The sequence below is a fragment of the Urocitellus parryii genome, chromosome 4, assembly GCF_045843805.1.
Source record: "Urocitellus parryii isolate mUroPar1 chromosome 4, mUroPar1.hap1, whole genome shotgun sequence".
NCBI classification, from domain to species: Eukaryota; Metazoa; Chordata; class Mammalia; order Rodentia; family Sciuridae; genus Urocitellus; species Urocitellus parryii.
In genome coordinates, this window is record NC_135534.1 from 13,344,264 (window position 1) to 13,364,784 (window position 20,521).

Here is a 20,521-nt window from a genome sequence, read left to right on the forward strand (position 1 = left end):
CAATATCTTTACAGTCAAAAAGCTATCAAGGACTACATGGCAAATGTCAGAAAAAAGGAGAAAAAAAACACCAATAATTAAGTGCCTCTGAGAAGCCGGTCACCTAGCTACTGTTTCTCTCTCAAGAAGAGGTACGTGTTTAGTGATATGATTAATAATCTGACTTTCAGACCTGCTCGTCACAAGAAAAAAAGAGGAATGAAGAAACACACTGGAACTAAGTACAAAAACACAAAGGGGCAGCTCTGGGTCTCAATAAGGACATTTTCAAGTCTGAAAAATGTTTCTTTCTATTACCTCAGAAACTCAACTTCTGTGAATTTACAATGAGGAAGAAATAAAAAGGGGGGAAATGTTACATAAGGTTAGTCACACTGCGTTATAACAAAAATGTTGAGAAAGTGTTAACTGTTTGAAAGCATATCCACAATCTCATGTTGAAGATTAGATTTACAAAGAGATTTGTGTGTGGGACGATCCTTATGATTTTGTCACTGGGCACAAATAATAGATAATATAGTTTGAACTGTATAAAACTGAGTATGTGTGTGAACATGCCACAGGGTTACTAGCAATAACGTTAAAGCTATTTTCATTTCTTCTACACTTTATAGGCTTTTAAAAAAACTACACATGCTACATTTTATTCAGAAAAAAATCTTAAAAATCAGAGTCTTCATAACCAGATCATTCTGTCATGCTAATTGCTACTTAATGATCAACCCTATCTTTTGAAAACAAATTTTTAAGAAAATTAATAGCACTGATTTTAAAGTCACTCTGAAAAATTCTCTAGACTTTGTAGACAATGATAAATAGCTACCTTATTTTACAAAGACAAAGTAAAATGTAGTAAAGAATAAAGAACTCCCTAGGTCCACTATTAGCTATGTGAACTTAGTGCTGTTCAACTTACTTCTCTTTAAGACTCAATTTCTCTAAAATGTGCACATTAGCACTACCTATCCCATGAGAGTATCCACGGACAAGTTGTGTAGTATATTGTTTGCTACAACTCAGTACTTGGGAAATGTTAGCTATTACCTCATTCAAGATCAAACCAGTCAACCACAAAACAAAACTACAGGATCCAAACCCCAAAACAAAGCTTCATTCTCAGTGTCGAGGATATAGAAAGCAAAGCCCAAGACCTGTGTAGGAATTCAGTAGGAATTCAGAAGACAGACCCCAGATCCAAGACACAGACTCCCTCACATCCACCTGCGTGTCAATGGGATGCTCAAGTATGCCAGGAGACACTCAGAGAAAACAGAAGACAGGGACAGTTTAAAGAACAGGAACAAAAGGAGACCTGACCCATCTAATGCAGCCAGATCTGAGAAGAGAATTTTAAGGAGATGTAAGTATCCACAGGCTACCAAAAGTTTTAGAAAATTCATTATGCCCAAGGACAGTCATTAGAGGAAGGAAGAGGAATGTGAAGTCCCAGGCCAGTTTCCTCATGGGAAGCCAGTTCAGAGTCCCTGAGAACCACCCCTTTACTTACATTTCAGTGCAGCAGCCCCGCAGGCCACTCATTACAGCCCAACGGAAAGTCCAATAATCAATGCTAAAATGCCCAGCAACACAACTACTATCACAATGATAATTATCAATTTCTGGAGAAGGGAATAAGACAAAAACAAATCATTATTACAGGGGAAAAAAGCAATTCATCTAAAACCCAACCCCTCTCATCTCTGAAAGAAAGCATCTATCTTATCAATCCAAATAATCAGCTTACATCTCAGTAACACAGCCTTTGGGACAGGAGTCCCCTGTGTTTCTCCTTTGCTAGCAAAGCAATAAATCATCTTTTTCCTTTTAAAAAAAAAGAAAGAAGAAAGAAGCAGCAGCAGCTTACAACTCTATATAAGGATATCAGTTAGGATATTTCACGGTTCTTAAATTACTTCTAGACTAACAATGCCAGCAGATGGAAATATGGAGCTTGTATTAGCTCTCAGTTCACACTACAGTCTTGTAAATGTGGACAAATGTAGTAAGAGACACCACCATGGGGTCTCCAAGTAGCAATTATCCAAGACATAAAGTGACTAAGCATTCCTTTTCAAGAGGGAGTATAAAAACATTTTTATAGAGTCCTAATTTTTCTTTTTTAATACTAGGGATTGAACTAGGGGTATTCAACCACTAAGTCACATCCCCAGCCCTATTTTGTATTTTATCTAGAGACAGGGTCTCACTGAGCTGCTCAGTGCCTCGCCATTGCTGAGGCTGGCTTTGAACTCGAGATCCTCCTGCCTCAGCCTCCAGAGCCACTGGGATTACAGGCATGTGCCACCACAACTGGCTTAATCCTAATTTCTAACTTCTTTTCATCTGTCCCCTAAAGTCCACCTCTACCTATCAGACCCAGTATACTGAATGGGTTCACCTCATAAAATAACTTCCAGCTCCCTAAGTACCAGCATAAGCAATAGATGCAGTTGGAAGAAAAGGCATTGAAGAACAAAAATATCAGAGCCCATGAGAAATAAAATTAGTAAATGGAAGAAGCTCCCAAAACTGGATACCCACACTCAATGAGTAGAGCATCTTAGAAGTCCTTGAGCAGCCAAGGCCCAGAAGAGTATGCAAACACCAAGGTTTAGTGGAAAAAGCATGATTGGGATCTGAATCTGAGTCCCAGCTCCTGTATTTACTAGATGACCTGAAGCCAGTTACTTAACTTCTGGCCCTCAATTGTTTCATCTAAAAGTAGAAAAAATAGACGCCTCCATAGCTATGAGATATGTACGTAGCAATTAGCACAGTGCAAGGTATGAGACAGAAAAAAAGAAAAGTGGGCCGGGCTTGGGCTACTGGAGTGGAAGACAATGAAAAGAAAGAGTCGGAAGAACAGAAGAGGCAAGTGTAGTGTCTGAAAGGTTCATGAGCTACATCCAGGACAGGACTAGCAGCAAGACCTGGACCATGCACCTGTCCTGCAGAGCTGCCTGCTGAGCATGTTCTTGGGTAGAGAGCACGTGAGCCAGATCCATGCAAGGCACACTAGGAAGGAAGGGTGAGCAGCTAGTCTCTAGGAATGGCTGAGGGAAGGAGGGTACGATGAGGCAAGGACAGAGCTCAAAGGCACGGGCTCAGAGACACAGGTGGGGGTGACCAGAGAGGAGAGAAAAGTACCACCAGCAGAGGATAAGGCGCTCACCCTCCGAGCTTCACTTTGATACTTGACAGCCTTTTTGGTATCTGCCACGGCCCGCTCCACAAAGCCCACTGATTGGTCCATGTTGTTCTCAATCCGGTCAATCATGGTTCCCTTTCCCCAGGTGCAAGAGGAGGCAGCAGCAGAAACAGAGACAGGAGGAGGGAAGAGAGAAAGAGCGAGAGACAGCGAACAAAATGGACCCTTCTCTGAAGGTAGCAGGAGAATCTCACCTTTCGGGCCTGACCCTGATACTTCACAGCTCTTTTAGTTTCGTCTCGTGCCTTCTCCACATGGTCCACTGTGTGCATGACATTCAACTCTATGTTATCTAACATCTCGCCCTGCAGAGAATAGACACTAGTCACACCCAGTTAACCTATCCAGAACAGCCCTAGCCACTCAGAACCTTTAGGGAAGAGGAGCACCGAGAAACCTTGCAACTCCACCTTCTGTAGGTCACATCTTCGCATTTCCCATGTGACTACCTGTACTTCACAGCCTTGATGGGGGTCACTCATTCAAGGGACGTTCATTGAACTACTTCTCTATAACCAGCACTGTGCTGGACATGTGCAGCAGACTGTCTAGATGCCTGTTAACTATATATGAATATACTCTTGAGGGATCCCTCACCCATATCTATCTCTCTCTCTCTCTCTCTCTCTCTCTCTCTCTCTCTCTCTCTCTCTCTCTGTCTCTCTCTCAATTAAGTATATGGGGAGGAGCTATATATCTCATGTTTTCAGAGTATCACCAGTGTACTGGCCTCTTCCTGGTCATTCAGACCTGAAAGTTCATTCAGCACACACTGACCTTGCTCAATATTGTAGAGTAGTGCCTGGCACACAGTAGGTATGCAATAAGTATGAGGTTGGAAACATTTGCTTTCTCCAAGAGAAATCCCCAGGTCCCTAAGGTCAGACATCGGGTTTACCCAAGCTGTTTGGGTATATCTTCCTTCCTAGATGGTTGTTTCATAATAAGATTCTCAAATGTTGCCCAACTATTACTTCCTGACATGGATGTTTGGCCATTCTGGTTAATTCCTGTGTGTCTGAGAATGGAAATTACTCTCATTTCCCCAGGACTTCCTCAGTGTAACCCCATCACGTTTGGCCCACTGTGAACAGAGCAAGGCACTTACCATCACTTGAATCTCAAACCCATTCCTCGGCAAGGCAGTGTGGGGTGAAAAAAGAAAGTGGGGAGGAAGGGACTTGAGAAATGGTCTCAAAACCAGAAGGAGGGGGGCGCAGAATCAGGCCCAGAGCAGAGAACTAATGTCAGAAATAGCTAGACACACTCAGGCTTCACCTAAGTTTTGCACTGTCTTCCTACGAAGCAGTCTCCAATCCTATCCAGGTGGCAGAGCATCTAGAAATCCTGGTAAACGTGTCACAGCACTATGACCCTGTGGCATATATATCTGTGTCCTAAGAGTTCGGGACCATCTGGTGCTGTGACGCTAACCCCACATGCAGGTAATACAGAATTCAATCCTCAGCACCCTACCAAACTCAGCACCCTGAGTTTTCCTGTTCTTATTCTTTTACTATTTTTTCCCTTATGTTTGTTCTTGTTCCTTAACACAAAATTGCCAAATTTTCAGAAAAACACAGGTGAAAAAAAAAAAGAATAAAAATCCTCTTTAGGTTTCACTAAATTGTCACTGTTAACTGGATAAAAGAACACATTTTCAACGTCATTAGTCTCACATGAGGAGACTGTTTAAGCCATCACCAAGAAGCCCTATCTCTAATTTGAAAAAAAGAAGAAAGAGGGGCTGGGGTTGTGGCTCAGCGGTAGAGCACTCGCTTCGCACGTGTGAGACTCTGGGTTCAATCCTCAGCACCACATAAAAATAAATAAGTGAAATAAAGGTATTGTGTCCAACTACAACTGAAAAAAAATTTTTTAAAAAGAAGGAAAAAAAATCCTGAGGCTGGGTGAACTAGGCATTTGATATAGCACATCAGACTCTGTGTCAGCTAGCAATGACTGTTAAGTCAAGTAACGGGCAAGAAAGACAAGGCTGAGGCGGCCCAAGGTGCCAGCATTTGATGAGAATGCGCACCTCCTTGAGCTATGGAATTCTGCTCCTGGTATGCAGTTCCCTGGTTCACCCTTCGTCACCTGACTTCCACTATGCCTTTCCTCCGCTGTTCTCATGGGAACCTGAGCTTTCCTCTCCTCCGTCCCTGCCAGTTACCTGGTTCTCCACCAGCATGGCGATGTCCATAAACATGTCATGAAGTTCTTTAATGCTGCTTTCCAGCCTCACAATGTCCTTATGCCGACCCTCGATCTCACTGAGGGCTTGCTTGGAAATCTGCGAGTCGATGATCTGCAACAGGCCACACAGACAGGCCATCAGCCTCCCCTGCAATCAAGGCTGCCCCTGCAGCTGCCCTCATACACACCCAGGTGGGCTCCTCACATCCCCTATGTCCCTGCAACTGCAGCGTATCCTGTGTTTGCTAGACCAGGTGAAGCTTTCCAGGCCACATGACTCACCCCAGAAGTGAAGATGGCAGGGTTGCCACTCTCTAGCATCTCCTCCAGCTCCTCATCCGTTGTCTTTTTGCCAGCTTTATAACAAAAGAAGTAGAGCATCAATTTCAAGATCAAAGCAGAACTCCATTTTTGAAGTTTCCTGAAAATTAGGAATCTGGTTGCTTCATTCTAAAGACCAGGGTCTCTACAACACTGCCCCCAAAACCTTGCGATTTTTTCTTCTGATTCCTCCCCTCATCCAATCCATCCATAACAGAAATAGCAGCTCCTTTCCTAAAGTACAGATCATGGTGCTCACATCACTTCCCAGTTTGGGCTGTGTACTAACCTCATGCTTTATGCTACAGACTTCAAGGCCTTCCTTACAATGTACAGTTCATGGGAAGCCTTCCCTCGACCATCTTAACCTTACACTGCCACTCCAAACACACCCTTTTTCCCAGACCCCCGATGGCCTACGACCTAAACACATGCATGCCTGTTCATACAGTTCATCCCACTTGAAGCACACTCACCCTGAAGGGCCCTGACTTCCATATCACAAGTTCCTAAAGGGCACAGCTTTATGCATGTCCTTATTCCTCACGGCAACCTGCACCATGCTCTTATTTCACAAATGTGCTTTGCTACTTGACAGCAAAAACGAGGGGAAGCAGGTGCTTCCCCTCTAGGATGAAAAAGTGCTGGACTCCACAGGGATAAAATGACTTGGACCTGACAACCATGTGCCACCTTTTCCAAGATGCAGGATGTGCCAATGCTGTAACATCTGCTCTGAGATTGGGCACAAAATATCAAGCAGAAGCCACAAGCAGGGGTGCTTGCTGCTTGTTCTCCTACAGTGTCACAATATGGAATGGACAATCACATAGTAGGAAAAGAGGGAGGAGGGTCACCAAACCTTAAACACATACTAATTTCAAGCTGCCGCTGGATTCGCCCTTTGCTGCGTTCACGAAAGTCCACCTGAGCCTCATTGTACTTGGTCATCACCTCCACAAACTTCCGAGAGAGGACGGAGTGCTGTGGGAACAATGTTGGATGAGTATGTCCCCCGGAAGTGAGGGAGGGAAAAGGTACACAATTGCTACAGAGTTTCTTCCCTTCCCCACCCCACCCTCCACAACCTTGTCTACAGCAGCACTAGGCTGGGACTCAAAAGACCAAGTACGATACTTTTTTTACTTCCTAACTTGGATCACTGGGTAAGTCTACTGCTATTCCAAAGCATGGTTGCAGTATCTGTCTACCCTCCTGACCTCACATGGTAATTAAGAGGCAAAAGGAGACCATCTCTGGGAATCCTGGAGCCCTACAACTACCTGGATTAGTAGAAGTTTTCTGGCACACCCCTGGCTTGTTTTCTAAAGCTGTCAGCCTCCCTTCCCACAAGTCATGCTACCGAAGATTCTGGAGTTCTTACTTTAACTTGTCACCCCCAACTTTCTGTACTTATTGGTAGATACATTCTCTAGTAGCCCTGGATGCTTCAGCTCAAACCTTCATAATAACTTTTACTCCTTGCCTACCTCTCAGAAATAAGCCTTATTTGTTTGCCTTTGCAAAATCACCATTATCTCTATTTTATCCAAATCCACTACCACCAGGCAAATTCAGTCACTGTAAAACTGACTAGAGATTCACCAGCCTCTTGCTCTTCCTCACTTGTTTCCAGCTGGATACTTGTTCCACGGCCACTTGAATGTCATGCAGCTCCTGAAGGATACAGATGATCCCCAAAGTTCCTGGCTCCAAACTGAACTAATGACTAACAGTCTTTTCAAAAAAGACCTCCGTTTCTTTGCCTGTGAAACAAGGAGGCACTAACATTGCTTTGGGGAGTCTTGGGAAGTTCTTAAGGCCCCCCTTAGAGAAGGAGATTGTGAGAAAAGGGCCCAAAGGGGCTGGACTCTAGCCATGACCCCTGCTTCAACCTGGATAGTTCGACTTTAGCAGTTTTTCATATCGAGTTCCAAATAAGAATTGTAATTTTTGTTAAAAAAGACTCCACAGCTTAAGAAAAAGAAAGAAAATAAGAATTGGAGAAGATGATTGTCAGATCAGGGACAACTTTACCTGAGATTTCCGAATCCGAAGGTCTGCTGATGAGCGGACTTCATCTTCTTCAATATGCCTCTCCATACCTGGAATGAGAAGAAGGTCATTCCGGCAATGCATCTCCTCTTCCTTCTAAGAAACATACCTCCCCCCGCATGCTCACACACAACACCCATGAAGGGGGAACGACAGGGAGGATAATCCTCAAGGTCAGCTCATGTGAGCTGCTTTCATTAGCCTTTACCACACAATACCAGGTCTGAGTCTTGGTCACCAAGAGTCTAGCTCAAATCCTTGCCCTGCTGCTGACCAGCTCTGTGACTTTGGGAAAGTCACTTATACTCTCTTATGTTTTATTCTCTTGTTTATAAAATGACACAAATGCCAATACTAGTTGAGTACCCCTAACCTGAAATGCTTAGGAGCAGAAATGTTTTGGATTTCAGATTTTTTGGATTTTGGAATATTTGCCTGCACACAATGAGATATCTAGGGGTCAGGACACAAAATTCTTTTCTCTCTTACACACCTTATAAACACAGCCTAAAGGGTTTTTCGTCATATTTTTAGTGCTTCTGTTTTTGGACTGGGATCCTTCACATAAAGCCAGGTGTAGAATTTCTTACTTGGGTCATATCAGTGCTCAAAATGTTTCAGATTTTAGAGCATTCTGGGTTTTGAATTTTTAAATTAGGGAAGCTCAACTTGTACATTCCTCACAGTACCAACATGAAGGCTAAATGAGAATGCACATAAAGTGCTTATTAGCACAGCGGTAACCACACTATCATTATTATTTTTGGAAGCTGCTTCCAACAACCCCCTTTCCACACCCATTACAATAGTTACTGTAATTTATTTGGGGGGAAGAAATGACAAGCTAGGCTCAGTGATTCTGCTTTCTCATCTGAGCAACTGCACGTACTCACCAAGTTCTTTGAGCAAGCATACAGACTGCAGCCATGGAACTGTGGAAACCCTTTGTTCCCCAAAATAATTGAATCTATGCTCTGAAATAGGTGGTGGGCAGCAATGGAAGGTGCCCACCAAGAAACATCTGTGGACTGAATAAATCCTGTGTGTATGTATGTCTAAAATTACTATTCCAATGTCGGCTGATGCTGGGGAAACAGAACCAATAAGAATACACCCATGGACTGAGCAAAAGGACCAGGCCAGTAGCTGAAGCACATTCCAGCTCCCATCTCCTAACTTCAATTCTGGACTCTTTCAACTACAGTCAGGATTCAAGAGAAGGGGACTTTCTAGGGCTGCCATAGGTCACTCCAGGGACAGTGCCCAAACCATAAGTCACTTCATCCAGGTGACTGTCAGTTCAGAGGAGGTACATGCAGGGAGCTGAGTGGATGGTGGCAGGGGTCAGCTTGTTCCCCTGTTCCCTTCTTACTCTTTAGTTTGTTCCGGACATTGTTGGCCCTTTTCTTGATCTCGGTTGTGAGCTGCTCAAGGTCATCCTTGGTTTCTGGGTAAACAGAGGAGGTAGAAGCCATTAGAAAAGGAAGGACTAACTTCTTTTACAACCATCAGCAAAGGGTGTGGGAGCTTAGGCACCCACTGCTCTCAACAGTATTATCCTAGTGTGTTTCCCAGAATCTATCATTAGAATCAGAGAGCTTATTTTTAGAAAGCATTTTCAGGTTGGATGTATAGCTCAACGCTAGATCCTGTGCATGAAGCCCTGGGTTCGATCCCCTGCAACCCCCAAAATTAATATTTGATTAAAATAAAAGGAATTCTCCAGTTACCATTTTCCAGATGTACAGAGAAAATACCCAGGGTTTAAGCCCCAGAATCTGCTTTTTCAACAAACCTCCCCAAGTCAGTTTTGAGAACTTTTCTTTTAGAGGAAACCACCTGGTTTATGATGAGGGCTTAATCTCACAGGATAGGAGAGAATTCTGTGGGAATTCTAGGTGAAAGAGATATCAGTCAAGGTTCATCAACTTAGAATGAAGCAAGTATTTTTGATACACCTACTCCATTCCCAGGACTATCCTGGATGTTAGCTATGACCATACATTCAAAAACCATCCTTAGCACCCCACTACAAGCTTGGAATGGGGCTAGAAACTAAGGAATCAGAAAGAAGATGTAGAATCTGCCTCCAAGATGCTCGAAGTCTAGAGAGGGGTGGGAGCAAAATAAACTAACAGCCCTTTCATACAGTTTGGAGTAGGCTGGAGTTCTGACGAGGTGGTTATAAAGGGCTCCCTGGCACAGCTAGGGATTGATAGGGATCTGGGAAAGTTTCTAAAGATGAGGAAAGTAGGACAGAGTCTCAAAGAAGGACTAAGGGTTAACCGGGTAGTGAAGGTGATTGGCATTGGAGCCCCAAGGAGCAGGCACAATATACAAGAGGGAATAACAAATATTTGGAGAACAGAATTCAGTCTGACTAAAGTATAAGTAACATGGGAACATGCAGAGTGGGAGAAAAGGTAGAGAGGAGGGCAGGAACCCGACCCACACGATTCCCATATGCTCTGCTAAAATGTTCCAACTTTAATCTTGAGGTAATAGTCATTGAAAAAAAGTAGAGTGAAATGACAGAATTGGGCTTGCCCCTGTTCTTAAGGAACAGGAAATGGAGCCCTAAATTTTACTCTCAAAATGTATTCCCCCTACTATTAAGAGGAACAAAGGTTTGCCTCTGTGGTGGTTAAAAAAAATAAATTAAAAAAAAAAAAAAGCTTAGGAACAGGAGTCCTATGAAACTGAACCCTACGTGGTGACCACCGCATGGGAAAGGTGGACTTGATCTGGTGGGATTGAGAAAGGGGGCTGGGAAAAGCATTTCAGGTGGAGGAAAAGTAGAGAAGGCAGACAGGGGGGACAGAGCATGGAGTATGTAGGCAGCAGTAAGAGTCACTGCCAGCCACAGGAGGGTCCAGCTGGGAAGCAGAGGAGAGACTGGGTAAGTGGTTCAAGAGGGACCATATAGGGAAGACCTGACGGCTGGGCAGTGAGAACTCAGATAAGGTAAAGAAATCAAAGAGGTGATACGGTGTGGACATTATCCAGGGCAATGTGGACACCTCCCTGCTGTTCACAGAGGCGAGGAAAACAGGAATGCCTCTGCCCCATGCAAAAGGTCACCACTGGGTGACTCAGCTGAGTAAACACTCACTTGGCTCTGGAATTGGTGCAGACAGAATGATACTGTAGAGTTTCTTTGCTTCCTCCACATGCTCTGAGATCTTGTCAATGTTGAGCCGAGTCTCCTCGATCTACAATCAGAAAGACAACAGCCTTCATCATCAAAGAGAAAGACTACATCCACAGCTGAGGGGAATGCTCAGCAGAGCTTCTTGGTGACACTGCCACCCGGTGGGCTTGGGGAAGGAGATGATGACTTCAAGTCTTAGCTGCCCAGTGAGCACCCTTTCCATAGAGAGATAAGCACCCTTTCCATAGAGAGAGAAACTAGTCTCAACAGAACAGTCATTAAAAATCCATCCTCCTTCTCCCTGAAAGGGAAGTGTTCGCCCCTCTTGAATGGCATGGTTCAGGCCAGAGTCAAGAAGGTCAGGAAAATCCAGGAGAACATCAGAGGGAAGATACCAGCAGACCTCATCAGGCAGATCCCTCCTTAGCCCAAAAAGTGAGGACAGAAAAGGGTGGGGGTGGGGAGAAGAAAAGGAAGGAGCGAAAGGGCAAGGAAAATACTTTGAGAGAGAAGAAGAGGAAGAAAAAGACAGAAACAGATAAAGATAACAGATGGAGAGGGGGAGAGAAAGAGAATGAACAATGGTTGTCTCAGGAGACAGCAGAGTTTGTCCTGGGCACGGGTTCCAGTGAAAGATCTCAACCGGATTCCCACAGCTGATCAGGGCTCAGAAGCTAGAACCATGGACCATTTCTGTGCATGTTAAAGCTCTAGATTGTTCAACGGGGTGTCATGAAATATTTCCAGCAGCACGTCACTCCTGAACAGAACACCACCACCAGGCACCGCCGTGTGCACAGTAAGTGCTACTTTAGCTCCCTCCTCAAGGCACAACAGCCCCTCTTCAGTGCAGGCAGATGTATAGAGAGCAGCACCCACAGGGTCTATCCACCTCATCCCTCAGCATGCAGCAGTCAACCAACAGAAAGCTTGTAAACTGACAGGCAGGAGGATCTTAACATCTGGATACAAGGAGAGAACAACTCCATGTACATGCAGCTCCCAGTGTCCCTTTCCTCCAGGAGATGATTTGCCCCTTTTTTAAAAACCTGATCACAGTTTTCCAAATTGGACAGAAAATAGGAGAAATGTAACTTGAGCTCTAACCCTTAAAGTCATTCATATTTTTGCCACTGAAGCAAGGAGTATTCCCCTCCATGAATATGTTGGCTCTGATGTATCACAGTTTGACAACAGAATCACTTGCTTAAAGATGAATAAAATTTCAATGTAAGATCATCATAGTATAGATGTACATTTAGGTAGCTATCTAAATATTTGTGAAGACCTTTAACAGCTGACTAAATAACTTACAAGACTATTAGTAGCATTATTCAAATGAGGAAACTAATGCTTAAAGAAGTTACAGGTGACACAGCTGGTGGTGGAGACAGCACCCAATAGTTCCCTCCAGGATCCATCTGGGATCTTTGTCCATTTGATCTCAGACCTTTTTTAATTCTCTACACTGTTCTAGTAGAATCTCAAGCCTACTCAACTTTAAAAAGGGCCCGTGTTACCATCATGAATACTGGTGGTTTCTAAAGTTGTAATCACATCCAGAAATTTCCACCTGTTCTTCCTTTTTCTGTCACTCAAATGCAGGTTCCTCCTACAGCTCATAAAATGGCACAAGTTTCCACTTCCATCACATGGATGTCTTGCGAAAGAAACTACACGGTACTCACGGGACTGAGAAAGACGTTTTTCTAGAACAAAATGCACTAACCAATTTAAAATTAGTTTAACAAACTTTTAACAAATCACAATACCTTAGATTTTGCATGGCCAATGGACCAGTTATCTTACAAAATCTCTTCTGGAAAAATCACTTAATGAACTTAAGAGTGCCCTGGCCCAAACATTGGTCAATGGTTCAAAGCAAAGACAGGACTTGGGAAGTTGCTGGAATGAGTCTATAGGGCCTCAGGTTCAGAGTCACTTCAGGCTTGTGGAGACTGGATGGGAGATGCTCATCCAGCCCTATGGACAGGAATGTTGGGTCCTACATCCTCCGTCCTCTCCCTGCCCACTGGACGTCCCAGGCCCCAGGAGCATACACTCCCACTCCCACACCACGCCCCCCCCCCCCCAGTCCTCACCCACTGCAGTGCTCTCTCTATCCTCATCAATTCACCATTTGGAAGCATTTGATTTCACAGCGCTTTAGTGAGTTCACCAAGTAATCATAAACCTCTCTGGGTCTTCAGGATGTGACTAATCCCAGAGGAGTTTTTTGTTGCTGTTGATTTTTTCCCCATGAACTGAGTGTCATTGTTTTTACTTGGAAGTGCTGGTTTTTCTCAAAGATGACTTTCTGGGTATTTCACAGCAGCAGCTACATGTGATTTCCTTTTGTGCAGTTGCCAGATAACCAGAAAATTATGAGGAGAATGGGGGAGAGGAGAGACCTAGTAGGAAATTGACAAGTGCCAGATCTAAAAGCCTAAGAGCTCTTTGTTTGGAGTTGAGCATGCTGACATTCCCTGCATGGTCATGTACTCATGAACTAGAATTGACAACACACGCTTATCAGAAACAACTCTGGCCCTTCACAGTACTTCTGTGAGGTCACCATCACTATCTCCTTTTCATACACAAGAACTGAGGCTCAAAGAGGTAGAGAAACATACTCCAGGTCGTGCTACAAAAACAGGCAAAACTAAGGTTTAAACCCAGCCATCTATTAGGTACCAAACCCTGTCTCGTGAATCAGGTAAGCCTGCAAGAACCACTATGGAAGGCTCCTCTTCTCTCCCTTGTCCACGTGCATTCCACCTACATCAGGTTAACACACATGTTCAACCTGTGTTTTGTGAGACTGGTTCAGCCACATTTCACAGAGATCATGTGCCTTATTTCTTTGTCCTGAAAACTTCATTACAGAGAGCTTTTTACACAATGAGCTTTCAAGAAACACTGCTGATGGAGGGAACCAATCCAAAAGTGGGTTTGTTTGTTTGTTTTAATCACCATGTTTTGGTTTTTGATCACCATGCTACAGCTAATACATTTCCAATGCCTTCTGTCAGTAATATGGGACTCCAGATAACATAGGATTTAAGAAAATAAGTTATCATCAAACAGATTAGGTTCAAGTTTTGGCTCCATCTTTCAGCATTTTTATGACCTTGACCACGCTTAGGTCAAATTCTTAACACAAAATACACTCCCACACCATGCTCAATAAATGTTAGATGATGACTGATATTATATAAAAGTTGCCAGCAATTTCCGTATATTTACTATATGCCAGCCACAAGCATGTCTCGTTTAATCCTTTCGACAATCGTAATGTTAACATAGCAATGATGTCATCGATAGCCACTCAAGGAAATCTAAAGGCAGCAAGTCAAATCACTTGTTGGGTGTTGCCAATTGTAATAACCATATTATACTAAACACTATCATCTAGCTAAAAGGAAGTACTTATTTTGAAGGCATGGATGGCCTTTCTCTGGACTTAATTAACCAGTAGGATCCAGGTAGGCAATGAAAAGCAGAGGAAGTGCTGCTTTGGAAACTAGCAGGTTGCCATGGTGGAAGATGAAGCAAAAAGCTTTGTTTCTTGTCCCAGAATTAGTCTCTACTTCCCCTAAATGCCCCTGTATCTTGTACCTTTAGGTGGGTATTAATTCATGCATTTTTATGTACTGAAAATTTAACTTTGTACCCATTCTAAGGTGACAAAAGTAGCATGGCTGTAGTCAAATAAATGATCCCTCCTTTTTACAATTCATACACCTCTACTTTTCCTCAAAAATAATGGCATAAACCAGGTGCAGTGATGCACACCTGTAATCCTGGAGGCTTGGGAGGCCGAGGCATGAGGATGTCAAGTTCAAAGCCAGCCTCAGCAATGGTGAGGCACTCAGCAACTCATTGAGACCCTGTCTCTGAATAATATACAAAACAGGACTGCGGATGTGGCTCAGTGGTCGAGTGCTCCTGAGTTCAATCCCTGGTATCAAAAATAAAAGGCATAATCCAAAGCAATCCTTATATTTGAGCTTCTCAGTCAAGTCCTCTGGATTTGTTAAGTTTGATTGACTGACCGACTGATTTTTGGTACTGGGGACTGAACCATGGGGTGCTCTTCAACTGAGCTCCATGCCCAGCCCTTTCTTCCATTTTATTTTGAGACAGGGTCTTGCTAAATTGTCCAAGCTGGGCTTGAACTTATGATCCTCATGCCTCAGCCTCTGGACAGCTGGGGTTACAGGGTGCACAACCACGCCCTGCCTTGCTTCTTTGCTTTAGAAAACAAACACTGTTAAGAAGGGAGGGAGAAGTCACCTTAGTCAAACAAGCAACAAACAGTCAAGTCCCGAGGGGGTTTTATAAAGACTGGGACTAGTGTTTCAACTTGTTTTTTTATGAATGAAAAGAAAAGAATGATCTCAGAGTTATATTGACCAGCAAAAACAAGTTTTCTTAGACCATAATCTCAAATTAAGTATATCTGGGGTTTGCGTTACTCAAAATTCAGTCAGGAAAACAAAAACCTATGTAATCATTTGAGCCAAAATAATACAGGGAGTTTTTTACACTGGGAACAAAGGCTAAAAAGCCCAACAGAGGATGGTGAGGCACTCTGAAAACAAGCAGCAACAGCTGAAGGCACAAAGACGGGGGGCCACGAGAGCCTGACCTTGGTGGAGTCCACCAGAACTGGGGCCATGGAGGCAGAATCTGGGGAGAAGACACAGACAGCACTTCCGTGTCCAACCTATTAGTATTCCTATAACAAAAATGCCCTAGACCTGATGGCTTCTACAACAAGCACACATTTCTCATAGTTCTGGAGGCTGGGAAGTCCCAAATCAGAACATGAACGGGGTGAGCACAAATATTCATTCCCTAGCACTGCCCTCGGTCGAACATACCAAGAGCAAGCTGGTGAAGGAACTTGCAAAACATAATTCTCTGCAACAAAGAACAGAGCACAGGAAGGGTGGGTGATAGGCCTGGGAGCACACAGGCAAATGACTGGCCAGGGCTTCCTGCCTGACTATAGAAAGAGACCAGAAACGAAGAGCGTGCCAGCTTGCCTCGTTTGGTCCCTATCATCCAAATATCCTATTTAAAATGCTAAAAATATTTAACCTGCTGAGTGTGATCTAATGCTTAGATTTCTTATTCCAACCACTTGGAGATTCTTAGTTCTAACAAAAATCAAGCTTACTAGCAAATCCCTATGTTTCAAGACTGGTCACCTGGCAGATCCTCTAGCCAGGCATTGCCCCAGTCCCCCACCCCACCTTGGACCCCCCTCTAGGCTCTGCAGCACTTTGCCCACACTCTCTAATCCTGACTTGGACCTCCTCCAGAGCTGGGACGTTGGGTTTCTCATCTTTGACTACTTGATATCCACCACTGTTCTGTCAAGCATGGATGTCACTCAGTAGAAGTCTGTTGAATAAATAAATGAACATAAGCAACCTCAAGAGACAAACATGCTATATATACTCCTGTAAAACAGTTTCCAATTTTTTTAAGTGCACCTATTTTGGATTCACTGTTTCTTACACACACACACACACACACACACACACACACACCAGTGAATTCATGTTGGTGCCTGATTAATGTGATCATATATGGGGAGGGGAGGTAATTAGGTAATGAGAGTGGAGCCCTCATGAGTGAGACCTTATAAGAAGAAGCCAAAGCTAGCTTTGCTCTCTATCACGTGAGGATACCACAAGAAGTCAGCAGTCCACGGCCTAGAAGAGGGCCCTCATCAGAGTCCAGTCATGCTGACACCTTGAGCTCAGACTTCCAGGCTCAAGAACTGTGGAAAATAAATTTCTTTCTTCCTTTTCTTTATAAACCACACAGTTTATGGTACTTTGTGACAGCAGCCCAAGCTAAGATAGAATCCAAAAAAGAAAACTCTCTAATAGCATTTTCCAAAGTGTATTCATTCATCCTTGTTAAAAGAAGTTCCATGTCACAAAGGGTGAAAAACTCAATGCTGGGCTAGCCAAGGTGAGCAGGTTTCCTCACAACAGGACTTCATGGAGGCTTTGAAAAGTTAATGTGCATTTTAAATTTCTAAGAGAGAAGAACAGGAATTCCAAACACGCTTCATCACAGAGACTTTCTGCATCCCACACTGTGTTCCAAGACAAGTACTTTGACCCACCAAAGAGCAAGCCCCTCGACTGCTGTTCTTTTTCTTTTTAACAGAATTCTTCTGTTTTGGCAGCTATGCTGCCAGCCTGAGATGATGGATCTTGACCTGCACTACAGAGATCCTGGTAATCTTGTCCCTTTACTAAGTACATATTTTCCTGGCACCCTTCCAGCTAGGGATGGTCATGACCACATGACCCAGTGATAGCCAGTAAGCCACAGAGGAAGTCAGTTTGACCATTAGATAGCTCTCCTCCCTGATAAAAAGAATTCTTAGACTTTTCTAGCAATTCCCATTTTTTTTTTTTTTTTTTTTTTTTGCTAGTGATGCTGACGCTGGGTGATGTCAAACAGAGCTATGACTCTTGAGTAGTTTTAAACAGGGGCACAAATTCCTTAATGCTCTTCCCATTGAGAAGTAGGATCCCTGGGTTTCTCTCTCAAATCTGGCAGGCTAGTGACTGCGCTACGTAAGTTTCGTTGCCAGAACACTGGCCCTGCATCCCTGAACCCCATGTCACAAGTCCAGCAACCCTGAGTGCTCCATGCCATGAGGAACACTAGACACAGAGGCCACATTTGAGGGCTTTGGTTGACAGTTCCTACTGAGCTTTTCTTTTTGGTCATCCCAGTCCAGGCACCCACTTTTAGAATACTGAAGTTTCTATTAGATTCTAGCCTCTGGTAGTTCAATTCTTCCCAACCAATGCTCCACATATTGTAGAGCAGAGATATACCACCCATTGTGCCCTAGAAAAATACCCAATCAAAAGGATCTGTCAGCATAACAAAATAGTTGTTTTACACCACTAAACACTGGGGTAGCTTGTTATAAAGCAATGATAATCAGAACAGACTTGATCTCTTAACCCTAAGGGAAAATCCCAAAGGATCACAGAGATGCTGGCCTGAAGCCCCAATACATCCTAATAGGAAACTTCTTCACGCGTGGAATAATTACATCTCTTTACTGCTTAAGCCACAGTTAGTCAAAACATCCCTAAATGATGCCCCATGCTACTGCTCAGATTGACAGATCCAGACCAAAGCCCCACTCTTTTCCCCATGCTTTGCTGCATTGGCCTATCTGCTGGTATTTCTGTTTTGGGAGTTTCTTTTGCTCCACAAATTGCCATAGATTGACTTGTCTAAAACACACTCCGATCCCATTATTTCCTTACTTACAACCCTCCAAGTCTCCCCACCACTCTGCAGTTGTCCATTGCTGCAGTAGGTGGCAAAATCAGATGCAAGAAATGAAAAATCCAAACCTGAGCCATCCCAGTCTCTATGAACCGGGCATGGGTACGCATGAGCTCCCAGGCAGATCTGAGGTGCAAGTCTAGATAAGAACCCCAGAAGGGCTGGGGATGTGGCTCAAGTGGTAGCGCGCTCGCCTGGCATGCGTGCGGCCCGGGTTCGATCCTCAGCACTACATACCAACAAAGATGTTATGTTCGCCGAAAACTAAAAAATAAATAATAAAAAATTCTCTCTCCCCTCTCTCTCTCTCTCTCTCTCTCTCTCTAAAAAAAAAAAAAAAAAAAAAAAAAAAAGAACCCCAGAAGCCCACCTTCCTCCAGGCAGAAGGCCACACTCCTTCTTCTGTGCTCCCACAGTGCCTTTTTGATATTTCCACTACAATATGATAACTTTTTTAAAATTTCTATCACTCTCACCAGATAGAAAGACACCAGAGAGCAAGGACCTGTCACACAGAATACTGCACCCCAGCACCTACTACACCATCAGGAGGCGGTCAGCATGGTTGGATGAACACAGAACAATAGACAGCTGCCTTCAGAGGCAGGTTTATTTCCTCCAAAACTTTGCTTTCTCTGCCAACTGAGCAAACGACCACGGAAAATACAGAAAACTGCAGATTAGACAAAGTCCAGGGTTTATAATTTACCAGGCCTGGGTTGATTGGCCAAAGTAGCCTGAAAACCCAAGGGCCAATTCTTTAATAACTGAGAAGACAGAGAAGCCATTCAAATTTTACACTGCAAAGCACATTCTGAAAATATGTTTTGAGGTCCATGATTTCATCTGCATCTTGCACAAGCCTCTATGACCAACCCATGACTTGCACTATGAGTTCTCAGCAAAGGACCTAATCAAAGGTGTCCTGTTGGCACCAATCCAAAAAGCAAAGTCTATCACAAGAGTGCTATCTTAGTTAGCTATGTCCTACAGGGTACACTGGGCAGGTTCCTCAGTCATACACAGAGGGGAAACTCCTTCACTTCCCCAAATCCCTATTATCCAGAGTACTTTATCCCAATATGAAGGATATTTCCAAGCCATGCTCTATAAAATGAACTCTATGGTCTGCTTACTCATGAGTATATGGGGACAAAAGGGTGATGAGGACTAAAATTTGGTGGCACTGTGCTGGGTACATCCAGATACTTTCTCATTTTATATTCATAACAACTAGTAGATTGCAGTACTATTCCCATTTGAGAGAAAACTGGAGTTTAAAGTAGCTATACAACTTTTTCAATGGGCAGAGCTGAGATTTAGAGTAGGATCTGTTCACCACTGCCTGCAGGATCTCTTCCAGTGACCATTCCCTCTCGCCTCTGTGCCACCCCCACCCCCCAGCATCTTTCCTCTCTGGGCTCTTGCAAATGAGAAAGGAGGGAAGCAACACTGCCTAACCCCATTCTAAGCTCTTTCCCAGTGTCAGCTCTTCTCATGCCCAACTAAGCTTTGAATATTTTTCTCTCCGTTTCACAGATAAACCCGCAGAGACATGGAGACCTTATGGAACATGACCAATATCACACAGTTCATGACACACAGTGCTCTTTTCACCTCACCATGCAGTCCCCTTCTCTGCCTTAAATATGATGGGGTTTCCTTGTTTTTTTTTGTTTTTTTCTCCTAAGTGATCAAAAAGCATTTAACACAAAGAAAGCAGTAGGAATCCAAACAGCCCTGGAGGTGGTCACACTACCTCTCTCAGGGGCCTCTTCCAAACACTGGGGTAGCTTGTTATAAAGCAATGATAATCAGAACAGACTTGATCTCTTAACCCTAAGGGAAAATCCCAAAGGATCACAGAGATGGGGCACATGGGGCACTTTTCTGTCCAGAGAATGCTTGCCAGATACGTGAGCTCATGTGACTCTCCCAACAGCCTTGAGAGGGACAGGCTGACATCCTTGACTTCCAGAGCAGGAAACTAAAGCTAAAACGGGTTAAGTATCTTAACCAAGGTCACACTGCTACAAAATGCTTGAGGACAGACTCCAACCATGCCTCACAAGTCAAAGCCCATCATCTTCCTACCTCATAAGGAACACTGACTCCCAGGACCCACCCACCCACTAAAAGAGCAAGAAGTTACTAGAGGAGATTCTTCATCTTAGGGAAGACATTCTTTAATATGTGTGGCTCTCCAGGGCAAGAATTAGGGACAAACTACAGAATCTGCAAATGTCTCC

The 20,521-nt window shown here is 43.8% G+C and overlaps 1 protein-coding gene across 5 annotated transcripts in view; it reads right to left on the bottom strand.

The window, feature by feature from the left end:
- The window catches only part of Stx3 (syntaxin 3), a 43,056-nt gene that overhangs the window by 5,343 nt on the left and 17,192 nt on the right, over positions 1 to 20,521 (bottom strand). For 2 of the 5 annotated variants that reach the window (XM_026411656.1, XM_026411657.2), the window contains exons 3-8: positions 10,893 to 10,992; positions 9,153 to 9,227; positions 7,763 to 7,830; positions 6,601 to 6,709; positions 5,687 to 5,760; positions 5,382 to 5,516 (exon numbers count right to left, since the gene is read on the bottom strand). In XM_026411656.1, the coding sequence (XP_026267441.1) occupies positions 5,382 to 5,516; positions 5,687 to 5,760; positions 6,601 to 6,709; positions 7,763 to 7,830; positions 9,153 to 9,227; positions 10,893 to 10,992 (561 nt within the window). Of the gene's footprint in view, positions 1 to 1,507; positions 1,620 to 3,186; positions 3,514 to 5,381; positions 5,517 to 5,686; positions 5,761 to 6,600; positions 6,710 to 7,762; positions 7,831 to 9,152; positions 9,228 to 10,892; positions 10,993 to 20,521 lie in introns of those variants that run through there. The other 3 variants (XM_026411655.1, XM_026411654.2, XM_077798064.1) reach the window with 3 other exon arrangements.